This window comes from Tachypleus tridentatus, chromosome 8, assembly GCF_004210375.1.
Source record: "Tachypleus tridentatus isolate NWPU-2018 chromosome 8, ASM421037v1, whole genome shotgun sequence".
Lineage (NCBI taxonomy): Eukaryota > Metazoa > Arthropoda > Merostomata > Xiphosura > Limulidae > Tachypleus > Tachypleus tridentatus.
This window is the reverse complement of record NC_134832.1, coordinates 96,822,460-96,846,098: the sequence shown is the minus strand read 5'-3', so window position 1 is coordinate 96,846,098 and position 23,639 is coordinate 96,822,460. Positions and strand designations below refer to the sequence as shown.

Below are 23,639 nucleotides of genomic sequence, written 5' to 3'. Positions count from 1 at the left end.
GAACTCACTATGATTCCTATTTGTAATATAAGGAACCACTTCTTTTCTATGTATTTTTTGTATAAAATTGATAATATCCAGGTGCAAACCCTTAGGGATCATTTTGTATGGGTGTAGAATTTCAGGTTTCAAGATTTTTTTCTTGCAGCTATGGTGGTTGCAACACAGACATCAACATGCACATATGTTTAGATGAGTAATAATACACAGGTACACATCCTCAGGGTCCACTTTGTATGGGTTTCAAATTTCAGGTTTCTAGGTACTGCTCTTGGAGCTATGGCAGTACATATTCTTTTCTATGTGTTTTTTTTGCTTGCTTGCCTCACAAAAAGATGTACACTTACTCACAGAGATAAGTAATAATGCCCAGGTACACACCTTTAGGATCCACTTATTATGTATGCAGATTTCAGGTTTCCAGGTTTTCTTCTTGGAGCTATGTCAGCCACACACACACACAAACAGATACACCCTTTTATTATTGTAGATGTACAAGGGTTGTCAGTCTAATGTTTTAACAAATAACATTTTTGTAAATTATAATAATTAAATATAGAGTTGAATTTTCACACTTATCTAGTATCTATAAAATTCATGGTTGGCTGATATCACTGGGAGAATTGTTCTCCTTTCGATGTCTCAGTGAAGAAGTAAATATTGTTAATACTTAAAAGGGTATTAACTGAAAGGTTTAGTGTGATAAAGTGTAGTAAAACCTATCTGTTCATGTATGTTTTATTTTTTATCACTGTTTTTAATTTTTATTTTAAACCTTATGTTGGAGAAGTTTGAAAGCAGTATATACATACTTTTCTGTGGTCCTATTTCTTATCTGTCTTACTAAAGTACATTTTACCCTTCAGAAAATATAAGTTGTATCCTAGTTTTACTTTAATTTTTGAGATTATTGTTAAGTTAACCCTTAAATGGCAGCCATTATCAATTGATGCTGCTACCTACAACATTTCCACTGTTTAATGGGTTCATAGAACTGGGTGTTAACTGAAATTTAATAGTCAGTTAATCATATGGCTCATTAATTGATTATGTTTGACTAATTAATTATTCCCAAATGATACTTGGATAGTTAGAATAGCTGAAAATAGTAATAATCAGAACATTTATTTTGACTAGTTGATTATTATTTGGATTGTAAAGCTAATCAGTTAAGCTGAAGAATTTTGAATTAATTGAAAGTAATAATAAGTCCTTATTTGAATATTTCAACTGCTTAGATAGTTGGAGTAATCATTTGAAACAGTAACAATCTGAATTTTTTCAAGACTAATCAATTTAATTGTAATCTTGAGTAATGTAGTATTTTACATGACACTAACTGATGTAATTGAATATATTGATCAACCCATTCTCTGTGGCTGGTGTGTATATTTTCCAGTACTGCCAGACCCTCACACTGCAACTAGGACAAACATTTCCCTTTGCCATTCAAAATTACCATGCATGATGTATGAGAGTAGAATGAGTTGGCAAGTATTTGTTGACATCCCACCTAATGTTTGTATGTGATTCATCTCAATGTCTTTCACTCAGTCCTTCATTAACCAACAAAATGTCTAAGCAGAATGTATGACAACTATGTGCCAACTCTGTCCTCATCACTAAAGCAGCAGTAGTAACCATAATTAGTATATAGATATGCTTGATGCACTGACCCAGATAACTTGGAAGACAGTGAAAGTGAGTCGAGTGTTCAAATCTGTGGTGATGAAGAAGCAATGAGACAACGGGACGTTAACTTTCCACCTAGTGATGGTAATCAGGATGATAAATGTGGACCTAGCAGAATGAGGTGTAACCAGCTTCAACAGTGGGAAAGATTTGTCCCAATAACAGTGAGTGGGAGGATTGGGAAATATATGTTCCAGTCACAGTGAATGGGCTAATCTAGTTACACAGTTACATCAAATGGATTGATTATACCATCAACAAGAGTAGAGAGGTACTGTTTTTACATCTTCCTTTTTTGAGATGTTAAAATTTAATATAGATAGATAGATATACATACACACACACACATACACATAAAGATCTTTTGATTTGCAATTTAAACTTGTAAAATAAGCAACTGTGGCATCATTCAGTGTTGTGATTGTTTTGTTATAGGGTCCAGAGACTGATAAAGATGCTGAGTCTGAACTAACAGTTACAGAACTGAAAGAACAGAAAAGACAGAAAGAGTTAGATAAAATGAAAAAAGAAAAGGAAAAGGAAAAAACAGAAGAAGAGGATGGAGGAATTGACTGGGGCCTTGGTAAAAATGTACTCTTATTTGTCTGCATACTTACATGTGCTTCCAATAAACGTTATTGATTATTATGTTGAAAATAATTTTTCTGAATTAACTTTTATGCTACACTATTAACATTGTTCTGGAACTGTGTTACCATGATTGAAAGTATACTTTTGAAGATTCCTTTCCAGGCATTTTATTTAGGAATCCAGATCTTCTACAGAAAGTCACAAATGATTTTAAGAAGCCTTTCTCTTTATTACTTATATGTCAGTAATTTTTAGTGTAAGTGATGATTATATTAGAAGCTAACTTTGCAATTACAAGATTATGAGAACTAACACTCATAAAATAAACTGTGCAATGCCATACACCATGGTTTTGAGTTATTTTGTAGTAACTTTCTCCAAGATAAGTACATTGTATGTTTTTTATATGCATAAAATGTTCAATAAACTTAAGTCTTAATATACAGAATTGTGTGAGTAATCAAGGTATCATTTTTGCTTTACTAGTATTGCAATTAGGCATTGTTGTGGTTTACAGCTGAAAATCCCAATTTACCAATTGGACTGTGACAGTGTCCTCTTACATTTATGTCTTTTTGGTTGAAACTAATCAAAATCACATTATCGTCTACCTTTTATAAATAGATTGGAAATTTTATAATGTATAGTGATAATTATTAGGACATCATGAAAATAATTCTGGCAGAATATCCAAAATATTATGGGTTCAAAGAGTTAAATATAGAATTCTTTAATATTTAAATTATTCAGACTTTTTCACTTTTTTATCTTTGTTTAAAATTCTCTTTTCTAAAATATTTTATTAATTTTTTACTTTAAAATATGAAGGTTCTAATTTAAAACATTTTCAACATTTTATGCTCATAAATATATTCATCATACACATATTATTATAAATTTTTAGAAATTGAATGAATGTTTCTAATGTCTTGAGCTCTAGGGATTATGTACATATAATGAAGCTTTACAACTTTGAAATTTATGACATATTGTATGACCATTCAGTAAATTAAATGTTTCCAATATTATATTTTTTCTCCACTCACATAATAGCTTTTTGACTTGTGCTGCCCTTTATATGTGCAATTTTGGCTTGCTACTAGCCTTGATACTTCCATCTATACTTGTGTGTTTGCACATGCTAGGGCTGCAGTATAGCATACAATTAAGCATGTGACATTTCTCTGCCAACAGAAATGTGAGACACTTTCTTAGCACATTTGGCTCCCTCTGTACTTTTGAGTAGTTTCATGACTTCTCAATTTGTAATTGTCATTCATGTATGCAATTGTGCTCTAATTTTTCATTCTTCTGTGTAATTTTCATTTAACTTTACTGTGTTTTGATAACTTAATTTGTTGTTGTTGTCTCATTTTTGCTTGTTTAGTTTTATGTGGAATATTTTCTTTCCAATTTCCAACACATGATTGCTCACTTTAACATCATTACAATAACTTCAGTCATAAATAATGCTATTTCTGATTCATCTTCTACTACTACTACTACTACTACTACTACTACTACAGTAGCTTCAAGATCCATACTTTCTGCTGAAGAGGTTTTGGCCATTGTATATCAGAAAGTGAAAGCTTTCATGCAGCCTGCCATGTCTCCAGAAATGCAGCTAGGTATCTTGTCTCTGAGTGGATCAGGTCACGATGACAAGGATTTGGACAGTTTGTCCCCACCTCTTTTCTTTGCAATACAATCTCATGTTACCACTTTGGGTTTACCTTATCCTATGTCCATTTTTTTCAGAATGATGTCTCAGGTATGTTACCTTTTAATAGTTTTATGTAATTTGATTCTTCTTCCTCTTTCCATTCTGCACCTTTGTTGGAGTATTTAATGATTGTTAAATATTTGAATGCATGCTTATCAGTTTTCAGCTCAATTACATTTGGTGTCAGCATGCCTTGTGCTCCACATTTGTCTGACTCTTATGCTTTGGCTTATTATAGGTCAGATGTTTCATATTTGGACTCTCAGTTCTTGGAGTCTTTGATTCAAGTGTAGGGATTTGATCCAGAGACTAAATAGAAATTTTTCCCATCCCAGTTTTCACATCTTTGGGTTACACTTATCATTTTTTTCTGCTATCTTTCTTCCATTCACTCCATTTTAAGGTTCTTCACTCTTCCTTCAAGGGGGGTTTTAGTAGATACTTGAACTCTAAGTTTTCAACATTAGCATGCTTATCTTCCTCAGCCGTATTTCTTCATACCTGGTTTCTTCGTTGCTAGGAGCTTCTTGAAAAGGGTGCCTTCTTATCACACATGCATTTTCTTGCTTGCTATTTAAGAGACTTTTGTTAGGCTCCCTTTTTTGTGTCAGTTTATCTTTGGAGATCTTCCTGATGCATTGGAGTCTTGGGTGGAAGCCACACAAAACATTCCTTTTTTACTTCCTTTGTTTCCTGTCTTTCCCAACATTCTCCTACTTCAATTTCCATAAGTTGCTCCCACTACTTCTTCACTTCTACCTGCATCTTCTTCTCAGGTTTTGTTGATGAGCCACCAGATTTCTACTTGTCATGTTTTCTGACAGCATCTGCATTTGTGACTATCCCATAGGTTTTGGCATGACTGGGGCACAGTTAGTCAAATTTGTTCATCTGTAATATTTAATTGCTAAAGATTCCTAAGATCTTTAAGTTCTATCAGAAGGACCTTCATTTCTCCAATTTGAGATTTTACCTACAAGGATGCTCTCAAACAGTAATGTCATTCTTTCTAGTGTTATGTTCCAAACTGTTTGTGGTTCCCAGAAAGACTGGGCACTGGCATTTTATTATAAATTTATCTAATTTAAACTGCTCCACTGACCTCTCTTGATTCATCGTGGAGTATTTCCTCATACTACAGTTGGCATTTATTCTGAATCTCTGGATGAAGAAGGTTGATGTCGCAGATACATACCTTCATATCTGTATCTGTCCAGTTTCTAAACATTACTTTTGTCTGGTTTACTCACCATCTACCTGACCAAAGTGGTCCCATCAATACATGAATAACCTGATTTATTTGGAGGTGCTTTTTCAGCATTGCCCTCAGCAGAGCCAGCCTTTTATTCTTCATTTGAGATTGATGGAGCTCTTAGTTTTCAAAGTTAAGTTATTTCCTTCTCTTCCTGCATATAAAGTTCTATCTCTTTTGAAGATCTGGGCATCCATAGAAGCCTTCATATCCTGGGGTCATGCACATATTTGTGATCTTCAGTAGGTGTTGCATAATCATAGGAATCTTGTTCAGGCTATCTTGGATTTCATCATTATCCTCCTTCCAAGAAGACTTTTCATGGTGGCTCAATAGAGAAAGTGTCTCAGTTGGCATTCATTTGCTTTCTCCTTGTCCTTGTTTACACCTGTTCACAGATGCTTTTTTATAAGATGGGGAGTGTATGTGGGTTCTCAGAAGATTTCAGGTCATTGAACAATTGCCAATTTTTCCTTCATACTAACCTGTTTGAACTAATTGTACTTTGTAAGGCCTTGGATTGTTTTCCTACTTTTTACATTAGGCCATTTGGTCATGATCCATTCTGACAATTTGATCATTGTCTCTTATATCAACTGACAAGGGGGCATCTTTTCACATTTGTTTTGCTTTCAAACATAGGGTATACTTTTCTGTGCTCAGCCTTAGCAAGCCCACCTTCTGGCTTGTCACATCTCATAGTAGTAGATCAATAATCTTGTCTTAGCAAGATTCTACCTGTGGAGTGGTACTCCTGGATGCATTTGCCACCCATCTATATTTTGTAGCTTTGGTGGTAAATGCTTTCAGCAGGTTTAGACTAACCTTTAACTTAATGTTTATTCTCGTATTTGTCTTCTCCCTGTATTCCATTTTTGATCTAAATCATTTCATGTCAAGTCTTTTCTCATTGCCCCATTTTGGTCCGCTTAATTTTGGTTTCTGACCTAAACCCTTTTTCAATCATCTCTTCCCTTACCTCTTCCACTTTGCCACTCCCTTTTCCATCCACCTCAGTGTGCTGTATTTTATTCTCCTGACACCACATTCCAGCTTTGTGTTTGGATTTTGTTTGGACCCTTGCAAGATGATACAGACTCTCTACATAGGTAGCCTCCTTTCTGTCCCATTTTGTCCACAATTCTTACTTGAATGCCTACCAAAGAAATTGGCTCATTTTCTGGTGCTAATTTTTGTGATGTTGATTTTTCAACTTTCCATTCCATTTTTTTCAACCTTTCAGATTTCTTAACTTCAATATTTGGCAATGATCAATCAGTATTCACCTTTGCTGGCTGTAGGGTAGTCATATCTAATACCTTTCATTTTTCTCTCTCCTGTTGTACTTTTCCTCTCATTCTTTCTTTCCTATTTCATTTCTTTTGTTTATTTTATCCACTCTGATACTTCTGCCTGACTGGAATCTCACTGTGGTCCACCTTGTACTTACTCTTTTGCTATTTGAACTAATGGCCACTTGTCCATTGTAACACCTGTCACTAAAGGCACATTTAATGCTCCTTTTTGTCTGTGGATATCATAGATCTGATATCCTTTCCTTGAACATCTCCAATAGTCTTTATCACCTTATCTCTGTACTCCTTTATTTGGATGATAGTTTTTCTCACAAATGTCAGCAGCTTGTGAAGATGATGTCCCCTTCACTAGCTGCTGATAATACTGACCTTGATTTTTTTTTTTCAATATGTGCTCTATGTTGTTATTTTGAGAGCATTTCTTCCTTCTGTGGTTCTTGTCCCCACCTATTTATACCCTGGAATATTTCCTATACCTCTGACCTTTCTCCTCCCACCCTTACTGGCTGGCTTTGTCAACTTATTCAGCTTTTTATGCATCATTTTCTGAGTATTCTTGTTACATTTTCCAAGTATTATTCTATCAAATTCATCATCTCACCCTCTTCCTAGCTGCCTACTTCTGTTGTCTGTGGGAGGAAATTGTACAGGTTGGCATATGGACAATGCCTCAACTTTTTGTGACCCACTGCTTGCATTATTTGACTGTTTTTTGTCTCTTTTTACCCTACTCTGTACTTTATTTTGCCTGTGAGAGGGTAAGTTCATTTTTTTAAATTTCATACCATTACATTAGCTGTTTTCTTCAGTGATTGGATCCTGTTCTGTGGTGAGAGGTGTCTGTCTACTTCAACATAAATCTACACCATACAGTCACGTATGTGTAGAACACTCACTGAAAAGATGGTGTATTCCACCAGACTGATTAAGGTTACCTCATGGTATCTTCTTGAATAAGGCTTGAACAAGATCACACCAACTTGTAAAGTATCATGAATAAAGCAGTGTTGAGATACCTACCCAACCTTACAATCCTGGTTGAATAAATCAGAACCAGCCTGCTTTCCAAAATAGTTTTTTGTGATAATTGATTGCATTATCTTAAAGTGTAGTGTACCTTTAGACTCCCCATTATTGTTTTTCTCCTCCCTCTTATAGTAGAATATGGGAGTCCTTACCACATACCAGTTGCCAGCTATCATGGTGGTGGGCCATGGCACTTCCTTCTTAGTAGGGTGGTGGTGTTCTATCAGTGTAGATGTTAAGTACTGTCCACCTACTGCATGAAAAATTCCTGATACTTCTCAGTTTTGGACTGGACTAGTTCACCACATGGAGTTCACTTTTCTGGCTGGCTTTTTCACATTTTACTGGTTACTGGATGTTGGTTTCTTGGTAATCTTGTGTTACATAAACATAGAACGAGTCAACATGTGGTTAATAAGATCCCTCCTTCTACTACATACCAGAAGAAAAATTTCTTTAGGTTCTGGATATTGAATTCCTGGCTGGCCTGATAATGGTTGTGTACTGGGTTTGTACATATGTGCCCTGTCTCAGTTGTTAGAATGGATATTTATTTTACTTTTTGATTCCTAGGCTTGATGTGAAGACACTTGAGATCCTCCCCATATCATGGACCAGAAGAAAAATGGCAGATACTACCTGGTTTTGGACTGGAATTGACACACTGAAAATAATCTGATGTACCCTAGCTACTTGACATTATCTAGCATGTTCACTTACAGTTTGGATGTGCATCTTTCCATGGAATTTAAAGACACACATCTTTACAATTGACAAAGAGTATACCTGGTACAGATGGGGGTTGGTCTTCCATGGATGCGACCCTATACATTCAGGTATCACACTCCACAGGTTCTCTTTGGGCACCTGCTAGAGAGTCTTCATCTAGCTAACTCTTAGATCAGTCCTTTCACCATTTTGGTGTGTGATTCTAGCTAATTATGTGAGGGGAATTAAGGTATTGTATTATTAACATTTTCAAACAGTGAAAGTATTTTTCTGATTGATACTTTCTTCTACTGATGCTGCCACTGGTCTTCTTTACTCTTAGTTCCTCCTTTTGCTTAATAATCTTGAAGTGATGAATGTAGATTACAATATAGAGGGAGTCAGCAATGCTAGGAGAGTACTTTATATATTTATTTGCATGCTACAGTACAGCTATACCACATCTAAACACATGAGGGTAAATTGGAGCATCAAAGCTAGTGGGAAGAAAAATTTGCATATAGAGGGCAGTAACAGTTAAGAAAAGCTGTTATATGAGAAGAGGTAGGCATCTATTGGGAATATGTTTTCAGTATAGGAAAATGTTAACTTTGAAATATAAACAAAGGTCTTTTGTAAAATTAAAATTATAGGAGAAATAACCAACACCTAAATAAGAGTAGGATATACTCAAGTGAGTCAAAACATTACTCAACATTAATTTAAATGAAATACATTATCTTTTCAGCCCAAAATCATCCTATTGTTTGAATGATACCTGTAATTTAGCAAATAAGGCAAAATGACAATAATAAAGTTTCAAGCTATAATGCTCTGACACATAAGCTATATACATATTTTTTAAAAACATGTTTTCACTTCATGTTGGTGATTTTTATGACAAGCTGGAGTATTCATCCATTGGACAGGTGAAATAAAACTTTGTAACAAAGGATAAGAAATTATGCTTCTGTTTTTGTTTAACATAATAAATGTTTAAAGTTTAATAACAATACATAAAAGTACCAATACTGAAAACATACTATTTTCAAGAATTCTGTCATTATGAAATATGAAATTAGATGGAAGGGTCCACCACTTCATGACCTTCCTCATGCCATCCTGTATCACTGTGTCAAGTTGTGCTGATTTAGTAATTTTTCTGGGATTAAATATGAAATTAGATGGGGCCCTACACTCCATGACCTTCCTTATGTCATCCTGTATCACTGTCAAGCTTGCTGCTAATTGATAAAGAAGTGTGGAAATGTATAAGGTACATACATGTAATGATAGATATAATATTACTGTGTATTGTTTTCCCAGACACATGTCTTACTTTATATAGTAGATATCCTGTAAGACTGCTGTTTAAATATATACACGTAACTTAAGACTTCAGCTACATTGTTCTTTTATTTTGCTGATAAGTCAGAAAACTATTCATGCCATTCATAATCATGATTATTGTCTTCATCAGAACTTGTGTATTAAAATAGTGAATTGAAATTGCTTTTAAATATTTAGTGAATTTGACAAAATGTAATGGATAATTTGGTTTCTTTCTGTATAGCATCACATGTTCGTGCATCATCAGTGAACATAATTGCAAAACTTCTTTTCATTAATGTAAAGTTCCTGAATACCTAGGTGTGTTCTGCAACTCATTTTCAGTGGTCATGAACTAACAAATTGGGAAATTGAAAAATTTCATTCCATATTTTGAAGGGTTTTTTCTCCATATAGTCTCACTAGTTATTCTACTCTTTTTGGATAAAATAACATGTTGTATCTCCACACAGGTTGATTTTATACTTAAAAAAATATTTGGATTTTGCAAGTACTTATTTCTGGCCCTATTTCCTTTGTTATAATACCATTAGAGATGATACATCCTGGATCACTTATTTTTTTCTTCACTACACTAACAGAATTTTTATTAATTTTCTTTTCACTAATTTAAATTTTACTGTCAAACTTTCACTTGTTTTAAGTAAGAACAGTACTCACAGTGGACACAGATACTGATTTTATACATGTGATGATATTAGTTATTACTTCTTGTCTTTCCAATGTTCATGTAAGCTCCTAATTTGTTGTTTGGTGTATTATGTCCAAGTTTTGAAACTTGCTTCACTTGCTGTCATCAAAATACATTCTTAACAATGATGGAATACTGGTTGCTTGTCAATATGTCTTAATAAAATAAATGTTTAATGCAGTGTAACTTATGATAATGCCTTTGATTTAGTATTGGTAATATGTTTGTATTGATACATCATCCAGTATGATGCAATTTATGTCTCTTCACAAAATTTGGTAAGCTTTCTGTAAACATTATAAGTGTTTTGTACAGAAAAATTCAGAATTTCTAATAAAGTATTTTTACTGAAAGTTAATGATTCAATAAAGAAAGATGAGTATTAAATACAACATGTTGTCTTCATTTCTTTTATCAAAAACATTCTCTGCAAAGTAACATAATAAATTAACAATAATAAAATAAATACAGATATATTTTTTGTTTTACTTTTGTTAGTTGTCTCTTATTTGATCAAACCTGAGAATTTGAAGAAAATCACTGTAGAGTATGAAGTACTATATAAGACAAAGTTAGTAATATAAATCAATAATAAATTACAGACAAGACTCAAACTTTGTAGAAAACTGTTGTTAAAACTTCTGTATCTAGAGTCATTGTATCACAGCATCAATATTTAGATAAGTATTGTATCGTCAACTGTAATCAGATACGCAATTCAGTAATTACACAAAGAGCCGTTAGTTGCTGATTTCTAAGCTAGAGTTTGGAGACTGACAGATATTTTTCTTTGTTTATAAATACAGTAGTAATTTGTATTCTGAAGACAGCTGGTATGGGAAGTAAAACTAACTCTCTTTTTTTAACCTGAAGATGACCTAAGAATCTGAAAATGCTGTTCTGTACTTTATTTTAATTAAAGTTTTAATACCCATACCAGCAATCTGAGAATACATTTTTACTTTAAATAGGTTTCTCATCATCATGACAGTTGTATTATTTTTGTCTCCTAATAGTATTGTTATGATGTTGTCTTTCCTTAAGTTTCTGATAGCAGTTCTTTTTGGAAACATTCAAGTATATGTATTTGATTCAAGTTCTAAACTGGGGAGACCCTGTCAACTGAATAATGTAACAGAGTTCAAAAAGAATTAAGATTGAATTATGTCTAGTAAATGACACAGAAATAGACTTTCTTTGGACTTTTCTGAAGACAGCAGCAGATTAGCAGTTAAAATATAAAAGTAGTTGATAATTATTATCTAGGTTTATATATGGTGGAAAAAGTTATTGTATCATGTGCTAGTTTAAGCTAGTATACAATCAGATAGTAGTTTTTTTTTGTGTTTTTTTGTACACATGGTTACAATGTCCATAGATTTAGTTAACATAGAAAACAATTTGACATTTTAGAAAAAGCAGTATCATAAAAGCTGGTTTGTTTCTAAACTGTTTTCATGCATTGTTTATAGGTGAAGATGCTGATGAAGAAGACATTGATGCAGAAAATCCATTTGCCCTCTCCACAGAAAATGAAGAGCTATATTTGAATGATCCTAAAAAGACATTGCGAGGATGGTTTGAGAGAGAAGGTGAAGTTCAGATCGTATGGTGTTTCCTTACAAATTAACCATTCAGACACCACTGAGGTTCTTTGAGATTATTATTTTTAGTAAAGCTGGTGTTTATTGGTAATATTTGAACTTATCATGGTTTTTTTTATATAATCTATCCTGTAAATTTTTTCTTTGTCTAGTTTTAATTACAGTTTTTTCAATTAAATATTGCACATTTTTAACTTCAATTTTTAAAAATATAGTGAAATAACTTTAAAAGGCATAAATCATTATGAATAATGTGAATGCTGATTTGGCAAGATTTTAAATGAGAAGTGAGAAGTACTTGGATCACATAAGAAAATTGCTTAACTTTAATTAATTAATTAATTTTTTTTCAAATTCAAAACATGTTTACTAAGGTATAATTTATGTTGTTATATAAATTTTATGATTTTATGCTTGTTATTATCAGATGTGTTTAATTAGTAGAGAATTAAACTCAGCCAGTTGTAATCAAGAACATAAGTACTCACTAAAGAAAGAGTTAACTAACTCATCTGTCAGAGTTCTTCTGTTTGAAAATTTTAATATATTATCCAAGGTACCTAACATTATTAAAATGAACTTGCATTGTCATTAAAGTTTGTGATTTTTTAAAGCTCAATAGAAAATCCAATTTGTGTTTTAGTGTGATCCTTTTTGTAAAATGATTTTGAATTTCCAGGCTACGAACTTGAATATAATGTGGAGGAGAAAGGAATTGCATATTTCAGTTGCAGAGTAGAGTAAGAAAATCTGTCAAATTTATTTTGTAATTTTATTAGATTTTGCAAGTGCAGTAAATTTTTTTATTGGTTTTGATTGATTGACTACATTGTATATCTCATTTTAATGTTTACCATTTAACTCTTTCAGCATGGTTTTGGTTAATTTAATTAAATATGTGACCTCTTTGTATTAATTTCAAGTCTTTATAGATTTAATACTTCTAACTTTAAATATAGTATGTATATCTTTGCAAAATTTGGCAGTATTTTTGTTAACATTATAAATCTTTCACTTACAAAAATTCATATATTTTAGTGAAATATTTTTAATAAGGTAAAATAAATTGTCTAGGAATATATCGAGTATTTGATTTGAATAGTTTATGTGCAAAGTAATTTTCATGTTAAAATTGAAAAGCTAAAATTAAAAAAAATAATTGAGAGATGAGGCTTGGATAATACAGCAAAGTCATTTTGCTGCATGGATCAAATTTTTAATCTTTTTTTTTCTTCCTTTATCATTCATTGAAGATTTTTTTTTCCATTACCCTAAATTGGAATAAATATGAGTAGAGATGATAAGGGTTAGCATAGATATTTAATCATTATTTGCTTAAATGCTCTAAAAATATTCTTGATAGGTCAAGAAACATTTTAAACAAAAGATCTTAAAATTATTTTAATGAAGGGTTTTGTGTTGATTTTGATTTTGTTAGGAAGTCTTTGTATATATATACCACTTAACTGCAGTAACTGTTTTGGTTGTTTCTTTTAGGTTTGTTTAGTAATAACAGTAACACATTTCTGTTCTTAAAATAGACTTCCTATTGACTCTGTGACTGGTGAGCCTGTCTTTGCTGAAGCTTCAGTGAAAGGAAAGAAGAAAGAAGCTGTGGTTGCTTGTGCTCTAGAAGCCTGTCGAATCCTAGATCGCCATGGAATGTTACGCCAATCTCATCATGGTCTCTGTTACATGATATGCTAGTATATTTCATGTTGTTTCTTTTTTTTTCTTTGAGAATACTTTATTAGAAATATAGGTGTGCCATTATATACTAATATTTTTCCAAATGCTACAACAAAATTTTTTTTCTATTTATATTGTAGGTTATAACACATGGATATATTTGTTTTAACACTAAAACGATTGTTCTGAGTTCAAAATTCAAACATCAAAAGCAGAATATTACATGAAGATGTACAAGTATATCAACAGGAGAAAACACATTCTGATTTCTTACTGTCAAGTTTTTGTATATTCCAGTCATTATGGTTATGAATATCCATAGTTATGCATATAATTTTAACATGATAATCTATATTTCTCTAGATCCAAATAGTGCTTTCTTCATGTTCAAAACAACAAGATATGTTATAAATTACATTTTATAGGTATATTTATGCAAAAATAAAAAATTTGTTTGCTTGGAAGTTTTTGAAAATAGAAACAAAATTTGTATTATTGACTAAATAAACTACAATATTGATTAAATTGGCATAGTTCTTATGTATAAACAAAAAAAAATTAATACTTTGCTTTGAAATATAAATGAAAATAACATTGTTTCCCAATTTTCCTACTTTAGGTCTTCTGTTACAGTTTAATTTACTTTGTTAAGAAATGTTTCATTGCTATTATTTAATACATTTCTACTACTTAGTCACTTTATTTTTTTGTATTAACTTTCATTTGTTTTTGAATTTCAAGGGAAAATAATATAATATACATAATACACAATGTAATACACAATTACATAATGTAATTTGAGGCTTTATTTTACACTTATAGGTCATGGCAAATTAAGCCTTTTGAAAGGTTTGTATGAAAACAAACATTGAATTGTAGAGCAGTTTTTAGAAGTTACTAGTAATTACTTATTGCATCCTGTAGATCTCCCTTTTATAAATTCATGATGACAAGAAACCCACTTGAAATAATGTTTTCTCAAGACAGTTGGTATAGGTATTAAAACTTTAGTACTTTATTTTAATTAAAGTTTTAATACCCATACCAGCCATCTTGAAACTACTTTTTTGTAAATTACTTGTATACCTTCCAACAGATATTTTTATAAAGTTTACTAGTAAACAAACTTTAATTCCTGGACTCCATTCTGAAGGTTTACTAACATAAACTTCACACTAGTTTCAAGATGCATTTAACCTTCCATACTTTTAAGTTAAGTGATCAGTGATTAACTCTAAACTCCTAGACTTTATACCCACATATGTTTACAAATGTATTAAACCCCTTTTTATGATTTATTTTTAAAGTTTGTCTGTAAATTCATGTTAAGGATTTGCAACATTCTTTGCCAATGTTTAGTACTGAATAAACCTGACTTTTAAGATTGTTAGTAAACTAATCTTGGTTCTTGGAAGCAGGAAAAACATCATTGCATCACATTTCTTTTCAGAAAGATCAGTAACTATAATTTAGTATTTTTATAGATTTAAAATTTCCTTTTGACCCCTTGAAGCAGATGTGGTGAGGAGACCTCCCAGAGAAGGTTCTGTACTTTCAATTTACCTCCTATGGGATCTGAACATCCACCCATGTGTTTGCTGTGTGAGGTGACCCATGAAGGGGAAGAGAGGATCCTGGTGGTTGAGAGGTCCAACCATAATACATCACTTTGGCTTTAATTTCCTGAAGAAAGGTAGCTTTGGGGTGGCCTCCCTTGAGTCAGTTGGGTGATCCAGTTGGGCTAGAGTCAACCAAGTACCAGTGTTGGTCATTCTTAACAGGTGTTATGGACATTGTGTCTGATGCTTGAGTTTGGGTATAAAGCTCACAAAACCCTGGCATTGCTGCAGTATCATTGTTTGGCTGCCCACTAATGTTCTGATTTTGACATTTACATCACTACATCCACCTGCCACAATCAAGGCAGGTTATATGAACTGTAAGGTATGGCCATACATTCCCAACCCTCTCAGATGTTTCCAGTGTCATCAGTTTGATCACTCAAAGACATAATGTCGTGGTTCTTTAAGATGTGCTTGTTGTGGTGGCAAAGTCCACAATGCATATGAGTGCAAACTGGAACTATGCTGTGTTAACTGCAGTAGTTTTCATCTCACCTGCTCTTACTTTTGCTCTGAGTGAGTGGAGAAGAAAGAGGTGCAATTTATGAAAACTGTGAACAATATATCTACCCAAAGGCTAGGAAGGTATTGTCCCTCTCTCTGTCTTGAACATATGCTAATGCACTCTGTTCTACTGCTACAGTGGGAGTGCAGACAGATCTCTCTGTGTCTTCAATAGAGTCATTTGCAAAGCACATGAAGAGTCTTTTGTCTGAAAGAGTCAATGAATCTACATCTACTACCATCTTTTTCCCTGCCACTCATTCCAGTAGCTCCCTGGGTTCACTTCTTTTGGCTCCAGGTTTGGATGTTTCCTCAGGTCCATCTTCTTCTCTAGCCCCACGATGCAGAACAAATATTTGTTCATGTCTTCAGTCATTGAAATTTTTGCCTACAGACAGAGACCTGCTCACTTGACCCAAAGAAGGATCCATGGAAGTTGATGGACCTCCTTTCAGAAAAGACAAAAAAAACAATGTCAAAAACAGAAGGCCTTTCTGTCCAATTCTCCTCCACCTAAATAAAAGTGACCACTTTGATTCAGTAGTATTGTCGAGGTTTTTGTATGAATATAGATGATATTAAGGATTTAATTGATTCTTATCATCCTATGCATCTCTTCTTAGAGGAAACATTTCTGAAACCTGCAAGAGCAGTCACATTTTGGCAGTTTTCTTTGTACAGATATGACAGCAGTGGTGTAGCTTGGGTGGGCAAGGGGGTATATCTGTCACCAGGCACATCATAGGGGGGTGCAAAATTGATGTTACATAATTAGGAATTATGGCTTACATTTTGTCATGAGGAGGCACGAAAACTTTGTCCCCGGGTGCTGAAAACCCTAGCTACGCCACTGTATGACTGGTTCTGTGATGGACAAGTGCTTGGATGGGTGGCACTGCTGGTTGATCAGCAGATGCTCACCTTGTCTTTGCCACTGGATATGCCCTTGGAGGCTGTCTGTATTTCCTTGGTTCTTACTGTCACTATTTGTTCTCTCTACCTGTCACGTGGAGAGACCTATGATCAATCAGACCTTGCTACCCTCACTGAACAATTACCATCTCCCTTTTTAAACGTGGGAATTTTAATGGACATAATCCTCTCTGGGATGTTGCTGATATTCATGGGAAAGTTTGTTCCATAGGATATATGCTGTTGGATCACAATCTTTCATCAGTACTGGTTCTTAAACTTATTTTCATGCACCTAGTCAACCTTTTACTGCTTTTAACCTCTCTATCTGTTCCCTTTCACTTTTCTCTTACTTTTTTTGATAGGGTTGACAGTTACTCATGGAGCATTTATCATTTTTCTGTCATTTTAAGAGAGACTGGTCATGGTCATTGTCACTTGATCTGTGTGCCATGATGGAAGCTGGTCCAGGCCAGCTGGCCCTCTTTCACTGCTTTTTTGGAAATTAATCCTGCTGCTATCTGTAAGCCTTTGATAGACAACTGCATGGCAGCAGTGACCGTCTGTATTGTCCAGGTAGTTGCTTTTCTACCACCAGTTTCAAAGTCATGTGGGACAAGATTCGGAAGGAAAGAGAGCAGTGTACTGTTGTCCTCCTTTCAGTCTTGCTCTCTGATGGTCAGGAAGTTGTTGATACTCAAAGCATTGCACATACTTTTGGTGAAAGTTTTGCTCATGCATCTAGCATGTCTTAGCCATCAAAACTCTGGCAGAGCAGTTGCTTTTTTCCTTTTGGGCTAAATTATCTCTAAGATTGTAATTGCCCCTATACACTGATGAAACTCAATCTTGTTCTTCATCAATTTGGCAGCACATCAGTCAGACTTGATGATGTTCACTACGAGATGCTTTGCCCTCTCTTGCTTTTCATTTGGTTGTTTTTAACTGTATCTAGCAGGAGAATGCTTTTCCTGATGCTTAGTATCAGGCTATTGTCCTCCATTTTTCTAAGCCAGGAAGGATCCCAACACTCCTTCAAACTACCACCCAATTACTTTTATCAGCTGTTTCTGTTAGGTCTTAGAAGTGATTGTTAAATCTTGTCCTGTTTGATTTCTCGAATCAAACAACATCCTCTTGCCCACACAGTGTGTGTTTTCATGTCAGTGCTCCACCTTGGATCACCTGATACAATTTGAAAGTACATGGAGGTTTGGCATTTTGCAAGACTTTGGTTGCAAGGCCATTTGCCCAAGTTTTGTCAAAAATTTTTTAACAGATCAACAATTTCAAGTTCTTGTGGGTTTGACATTTTCCCATTTTTTCCTACAGGAACTTGGAGTCCTTTTTGACTGTGTGTTAAGTGTCACACTTTTCATTATAAAGATTAATTCTGTTACTGGGCAACTTCCTCCTACAGTTGCAAATGGACTATATGTTGATGACTTCCACATCTCGTGTTAATCGTTGAGCATAAGATTTATTGAGCAGCAGCTACAGACTGCTCTCAGTTGATTACTGAAGTGGACCACAGCAAACAGTTTTACCTTTTCTCTTTCCAAAATTGTTTGCACTCACTTTTGCCACCAATCCTGAGCTTCATCTTGGTGAAGTTTTGGTCCCTGAGGCAAAGTTCTTGGGGCTTATCTTTAACCATAAGCTGACTTTGATTCTAAACATCAAGCAACTATACATCAAGTGTACAAGGGCACTGAATGTCCTCCATGTCCTCTCTTCCACCTCTTGGGGAGTGGATTGAGGTTCTGTGCTAAAGATCTATCATGCCTTCACTCAGTCAAAACTGGACTAATGGTCTCTGGTCTATGGCTCTACCAGAACTTTGGTCTTTAAGATGTTGGACCCTGTTCACCATCTTGGTCTTTGGCTCTGCATGGGGGCTTTGTGCACTTCTTCATTTAAGAGGACACTGAAGCTCAACTCCTGCACTTCCACAGTTTGCAATTGTATACTTCAAACCTTCAATCCTCACTGCAGTACTCCACCTGGGGTTTTGCTTTTCTTTCTCAATGGATCATGTTTTTTCATGATAGATAGTCTGCCATTGTTCCTTTTGGTCTGTGTGTCTAGGCATAGCAGGCTGAATTGGTTCTGTACTTGGATGACACTGCTGTCTTCACTGGTCAGTCCATCCCACCATAGCTTATTACCATCTTCAAGTGTGACCTTTCTTTGAGTTATATGATGAAGGTGGATACTCCCAATTTGAAGTACTGTCTTCTGTTTACTGAACATCTGTCGAACCTTCATTACATTCCCATTTATATGGATGGTTAGAAATCAGGTGACTTTGTGGGCTTTGCCATGGTTTGGTGGTTGCGCACAGAATCCCCTCTACAGCTTTTGTGTTCATTGCTGAATGATATGCCATTTCTCTTGTCCTGTATCATATAGAAGCTATGCTGTATGAGAACTGTACTATTTATGCTGACTTTTTAGATTTCTACTGTTCTCTTCAATATTCAAAACTGACTGACCCATTTCTCTTTATTATCTACTTCTGTCCTGTTTTTCTGGATACCAGGCCACATTGTTGGTATTCACAGAAACAAGCTTACTGATACCACAGCTAAGTCTGTCTGCTCTGGTGCTATCACTGCTGTGCCTGTTCCAGACATGGACTACGGCCCTTTATTCAAGGCTCAGCTCTTTTATTTATTTTTAGCAGTTGTTTGGTGTGGATAGCCTAGTTGCCTTGTGCCATAAAATGCCAAACAACAATAACATTTCTCTTTTGAAGTGTAGGAATGGTGCAAGGGAATTGAAGAAGCTGTAAAGAAAATGTTTATTGGCCATTAGTGTGCTTGTTTGTAATCTGAACCATTATAGTTATATACCTTTAATACTAGTAAGAACTTTATAATTAGAAAATATTTCAACCAATGTGCATTTTAATAATTGTTAAACTACATACCACAAATTGATTTTTAAAAACTTACCTTAAAGTATCTTCATATATGTATAACTAGGTAAATCACCATATATGTATTTAATTATTACTAACAAGTTTTATTCAACATAGTTTGTTTCAGAGATATAAGTTTTACTGTGAATACTGATTCATTTTTATTTTGCAGTTAATAGCTTAGTTGACAGATGTTTTACAAATAAAATTAAGTTTATTGTATTCATTGGAAATTTTGAATTTTTTAAGAGGGTAGGAAAAGGAAACAAAAACACTGGGAAGAGGAAGATTTCTATGAAAGTGATGAAGACACATTTCTAGACAGGACAGGAACTATTGAGAAGAAACGAGAAATGAGAAAGAAAATGATAAAAAAAGAACAGGTTGTTGAAACCTATGATTCACTGGTAAGTACCTATTAGCCATTAGAGTGTTATAATGTCAACTCCACTATTTGTTTGTCAAAGTGGTCCAAATGGCGGTGGGTATGGTCAACCCAGTTGACTTCCTTTTGGTTAGTAGTTCAAAATTAGCAATGTGGCATACAGTTTTTGTAGCTTTGCTTTAAATAAACAAACAATCCCTTTAGATTATCAGTTTTTTTAGTTTGCAGAGTTAGTTAATTTTCTTTTCAAACATTATTGCTGATACATATTCCTTGTGTGCTTTCATAAGTTATTAATAGTCTAATTAATTTTTTTAGCTTTTATCTGATGCAGTTAATGTATTTTTATGTGCAGTTATTAGAAACATGTAAGTTATAAGATGGGCAATTTACATAAAATTATAAAACTTGGTTGACAAACATGTAATAAAATCATGGTAATAATGAAACTGGTCTCTCAGTGTAATATTTGTAATTCATATTTCAAATAATATTCTAAAAATTCTTAGACTAGCTTATCTTAATCATTATGCTATTCAGCCAGAAACATCTATTTTAATATGAAATTTTTATTTATACACAAATAGTCTATTAAAAAATTTAAAAGAGAGAGTGTGTATGTATAAGCTTTTATATATCAGGCCCTTATATTAGTATAGTAATTTTAAAAAAGTATTTTACTCATAAAAAAATTTAGAACTTCCCTGTTTTTGCCAATAACATTTTGAATACTTTAATAAACACATGAATAAACTAAAGTAAACATAATGTTGATCTTGTTTAGCTCCATAAGTTAGAAAGTGTTCAGAAAGAAGTTCAAAGTATTCAAGACAGGCTACAGAAGAAGAATGAAACAGGTAAAACAAATCATGTGTGTTTACCAAAACTAATTTCTCTTACAAATTATTTAACCCTATTGCTTTGAGTAGGGGTCAGAGGGTATGTCATCACATTTGTATACTTACATTCCAAATTTTCTTTAACAACAATTTCATGAACATGTGTCAATAAGTTTGGTTCCAAATTTCAATATTCTACATTAGTTAATTTATAAGTAAATATTAAAACAAAATCGTAAATATTGATTTTTGTGTGTCAGGTGGTACTTGAATGCAGCTTTGCTTTACATTAGATGTTTGTGATGTCCAAATACAAAGGCCATAGTTTTTTATGACATAGAAATTACCAGTATCTACAAGCTAGAAGATAATATAAGAACATTGTATCTTTTCTGTTTTTCTGAGATATTATTATATTCAGAAATCAAACAAGTTGGCCCAGTTCATCTCTTTTGTCTTTGGAAATACTTGTTTACATACACCTATTTCACTCTAGAACATTTTTATAACTAATGAAGAATGCAGAACTTGTCCCACATTGTTTTCTCAGCTTTCTCAAAGTGTTTTCTTAGGAAAATCATTTTTGTTGTAGACTTGCAGACAAGAGGTCAGATGAAATGGTGCTCAAAAAATATATTTTTAGTCCCGAGTAGAGCTTAGTCAGTAAGTCTGATTAATTACAGTGATAGTTTGTGGTATTGATATGGTAATTTAAGATTTTTTATTTCAAAATTCATATAAAATCTAAAAAAATTATTTTGCTTTACATACTCCAATGTGAAATTAGATAAGGCTTAGCAAATTAGGGTGAGTACAAATTTTGTAAATAGAAGAGATCATTGTTTTCTATATTTATTTGTTTACACTTTGTGTTTTATTAAAAATAACTGAAATTTAAAAATGTATTTACAAATAGAAATAATATATATAGGTATGTAATGTATTGCAACCAAAATGTGATTGCATTCAACAAAATCCTGATACACTGGGACAAAGTTAAGACATTTATGCTTTGTAAAGGCCAATGGTGTACTGTTGGATATGGTAACATAAAGTTCCATGTGCCTATGTGCAACTTTCATAGTGCTAATCAGATGCAGCTGAAAGATCAATAAAATAAAAATAATATATACATGTATGTATAATATTATGATATTTAAGCTGCATGTAATAAACATTTGTGATCTTGTATCATAATTTATAGTCATTCTAGAATGAAAAGCATGTAATTTAGCTCTATTTCATAATTTATTTTAGTGGTTATGAGGTTGGTCAAATTGACCAAAACTGTACAGAGTTAAGAAAGAGAAAATAACATATAAATATTTTTTTTTTTTCCAAAATAAAGTTTGATAGTTATCTGGAGATTATAGAGATTGTGCATGCAAAATTTGATAATTTTCTGATGCACTAAGGTATTTTTAGACTTAAAATCAAAATTAGTTTGCATGTTGGATAGTCAGCATTTGAAAAGAAAAAATGCATGAGCAAATAATTACTTTAAAAATCTTAAACTTAATTATAAAATGTAATATTTTGGATATGAAAGTTCTGTAATGTTTACTATTAATCTGCAAATTTTTATGAGAATATGCAGAGATTTTAAAAATTTGTCATGTAACTGCTTTATGGTTACTTTGATGGACACAGGCTGGGTGGAATCCACTCAGGCTGTGGTTTAAGAGTTAAACATTTTATTCATAATTATTACATGGTCATTCAATAGAGAAATTTTGGACTTTGTAGACCTTTACCCTTTTCACACTTTATGGTAAATCAAGACTGTTATGCTAATCTTGAGTAAGAAAACTAGTGTGTAATGAAGAAAGGAAAGTTGAGGTCAACAAAATATTTTCTACTTAATGAAAAGAATTAAAAATGAACATATATAATTTGGGGAGGGGGTGATATTTTCTTAAAATAAACTAATATCTGCAAAGTGAATTCTGTATTATCTCATTGCAAATGAGTATCATTACAAAGGATGAATACAGTGTAGACTGGATGTTTACAGTTCTCTCAGGTTTCATCTTTGAAGTGAAAGTCTACTACTAAAACCTTTCACTTAAATCACCTGAATGATGGTAATTACAATTTTACCTTTGTATTGGGTAAATCACTGATTTTTTTCTGTTTTGCAACACACTGTAATATCTGTGTTTTTCCTCCACATGCTCAAAATTGTATATTCAGTACAAGTATAGTCTTTTCAAAAAGCTTCTTCATTATGAAAATACACTGCAAAATAAATTTTGAATGCTAATGTCTATTTGTATGGAATATAATAAAAACAATTTTACTAAAGATTATCCATTTTGCATAACAGCGAAAATACTATTACACTGCCAGTTGAGACGAGAGTTAGAAGTCTTCTGAAAGGGGTGGAAATATGTAACATATGAGCAACAAATCAAAATATTGAAATTATTTACTGCAAACTTCAATATATTTTTATAGTATGTTGCCATGCATTAACTAAGCAAGATACAATGAAATGTATATAAAGTATTTCATACAAAAAGAATCACCTATGATGGTGTACCATTCCATATGTGTAGTTTTTTTGTACTTATCATGTGAGTATGCAATCTATTTCAGAAAAACTGTGCACTGCGAACAAGAGCATCGTGCAATGGATTATAAATGTATATCTACAGCAGATTGCTTGAACTTTGTGAAATCCACACACATTCCATGAAAGTTGGTATTTTCCTGTGATGCTGTTATGTTTTTGCTAATAAAATGTATCCACAGTTTTCATAGGGCATTATCAATGATATAACTGCTCCAAGAAAAAAAGTCCTTTGGTGGT

The 23,639-nt window shown here is 33.1% G+C and overlaps 1 protein-coding gene across 1 annotated transcript in view; it reads left to right on the top strand.

Moving 5' to 3' along the window:
- The window catches only part of LOC143222999 (kanadaptin-like), a 61,306-nt gene that overhangs the window by 10,863 nt on the left and 26,804 nt on the right, over positions 1 to 23,639 (top strand). Inside the window, exons 3-8 of the mRNA XM_076450334.1 lie at positions 2,128 to 2,275; positions 11,822 to 11,941; positions 12,633 to 12,693; positions 13,495 to 13,637; positions 19,853 to 20,010; positions 20,773 to 20,845. Coding sequence (XP_076306449.1) covers positions 2,128 to 2,275; positions 11,822 to 11,941; positions 12,633 to 12,693; positions 13,495 to 13,637; positions 19,853 to 20,010; positions 20,773 to 20,845 — 703 coding nt within the window. The remainder of the gene's footprint in view (positions 1 to 2,127; positions 2,276 to 11,821; positions 11,942 to 12,632; positions 12,694 to 13,494; positions 13,638 to 19,852; positions 20,011 to 20,772; positions 20,846 to 23,639) is intronic.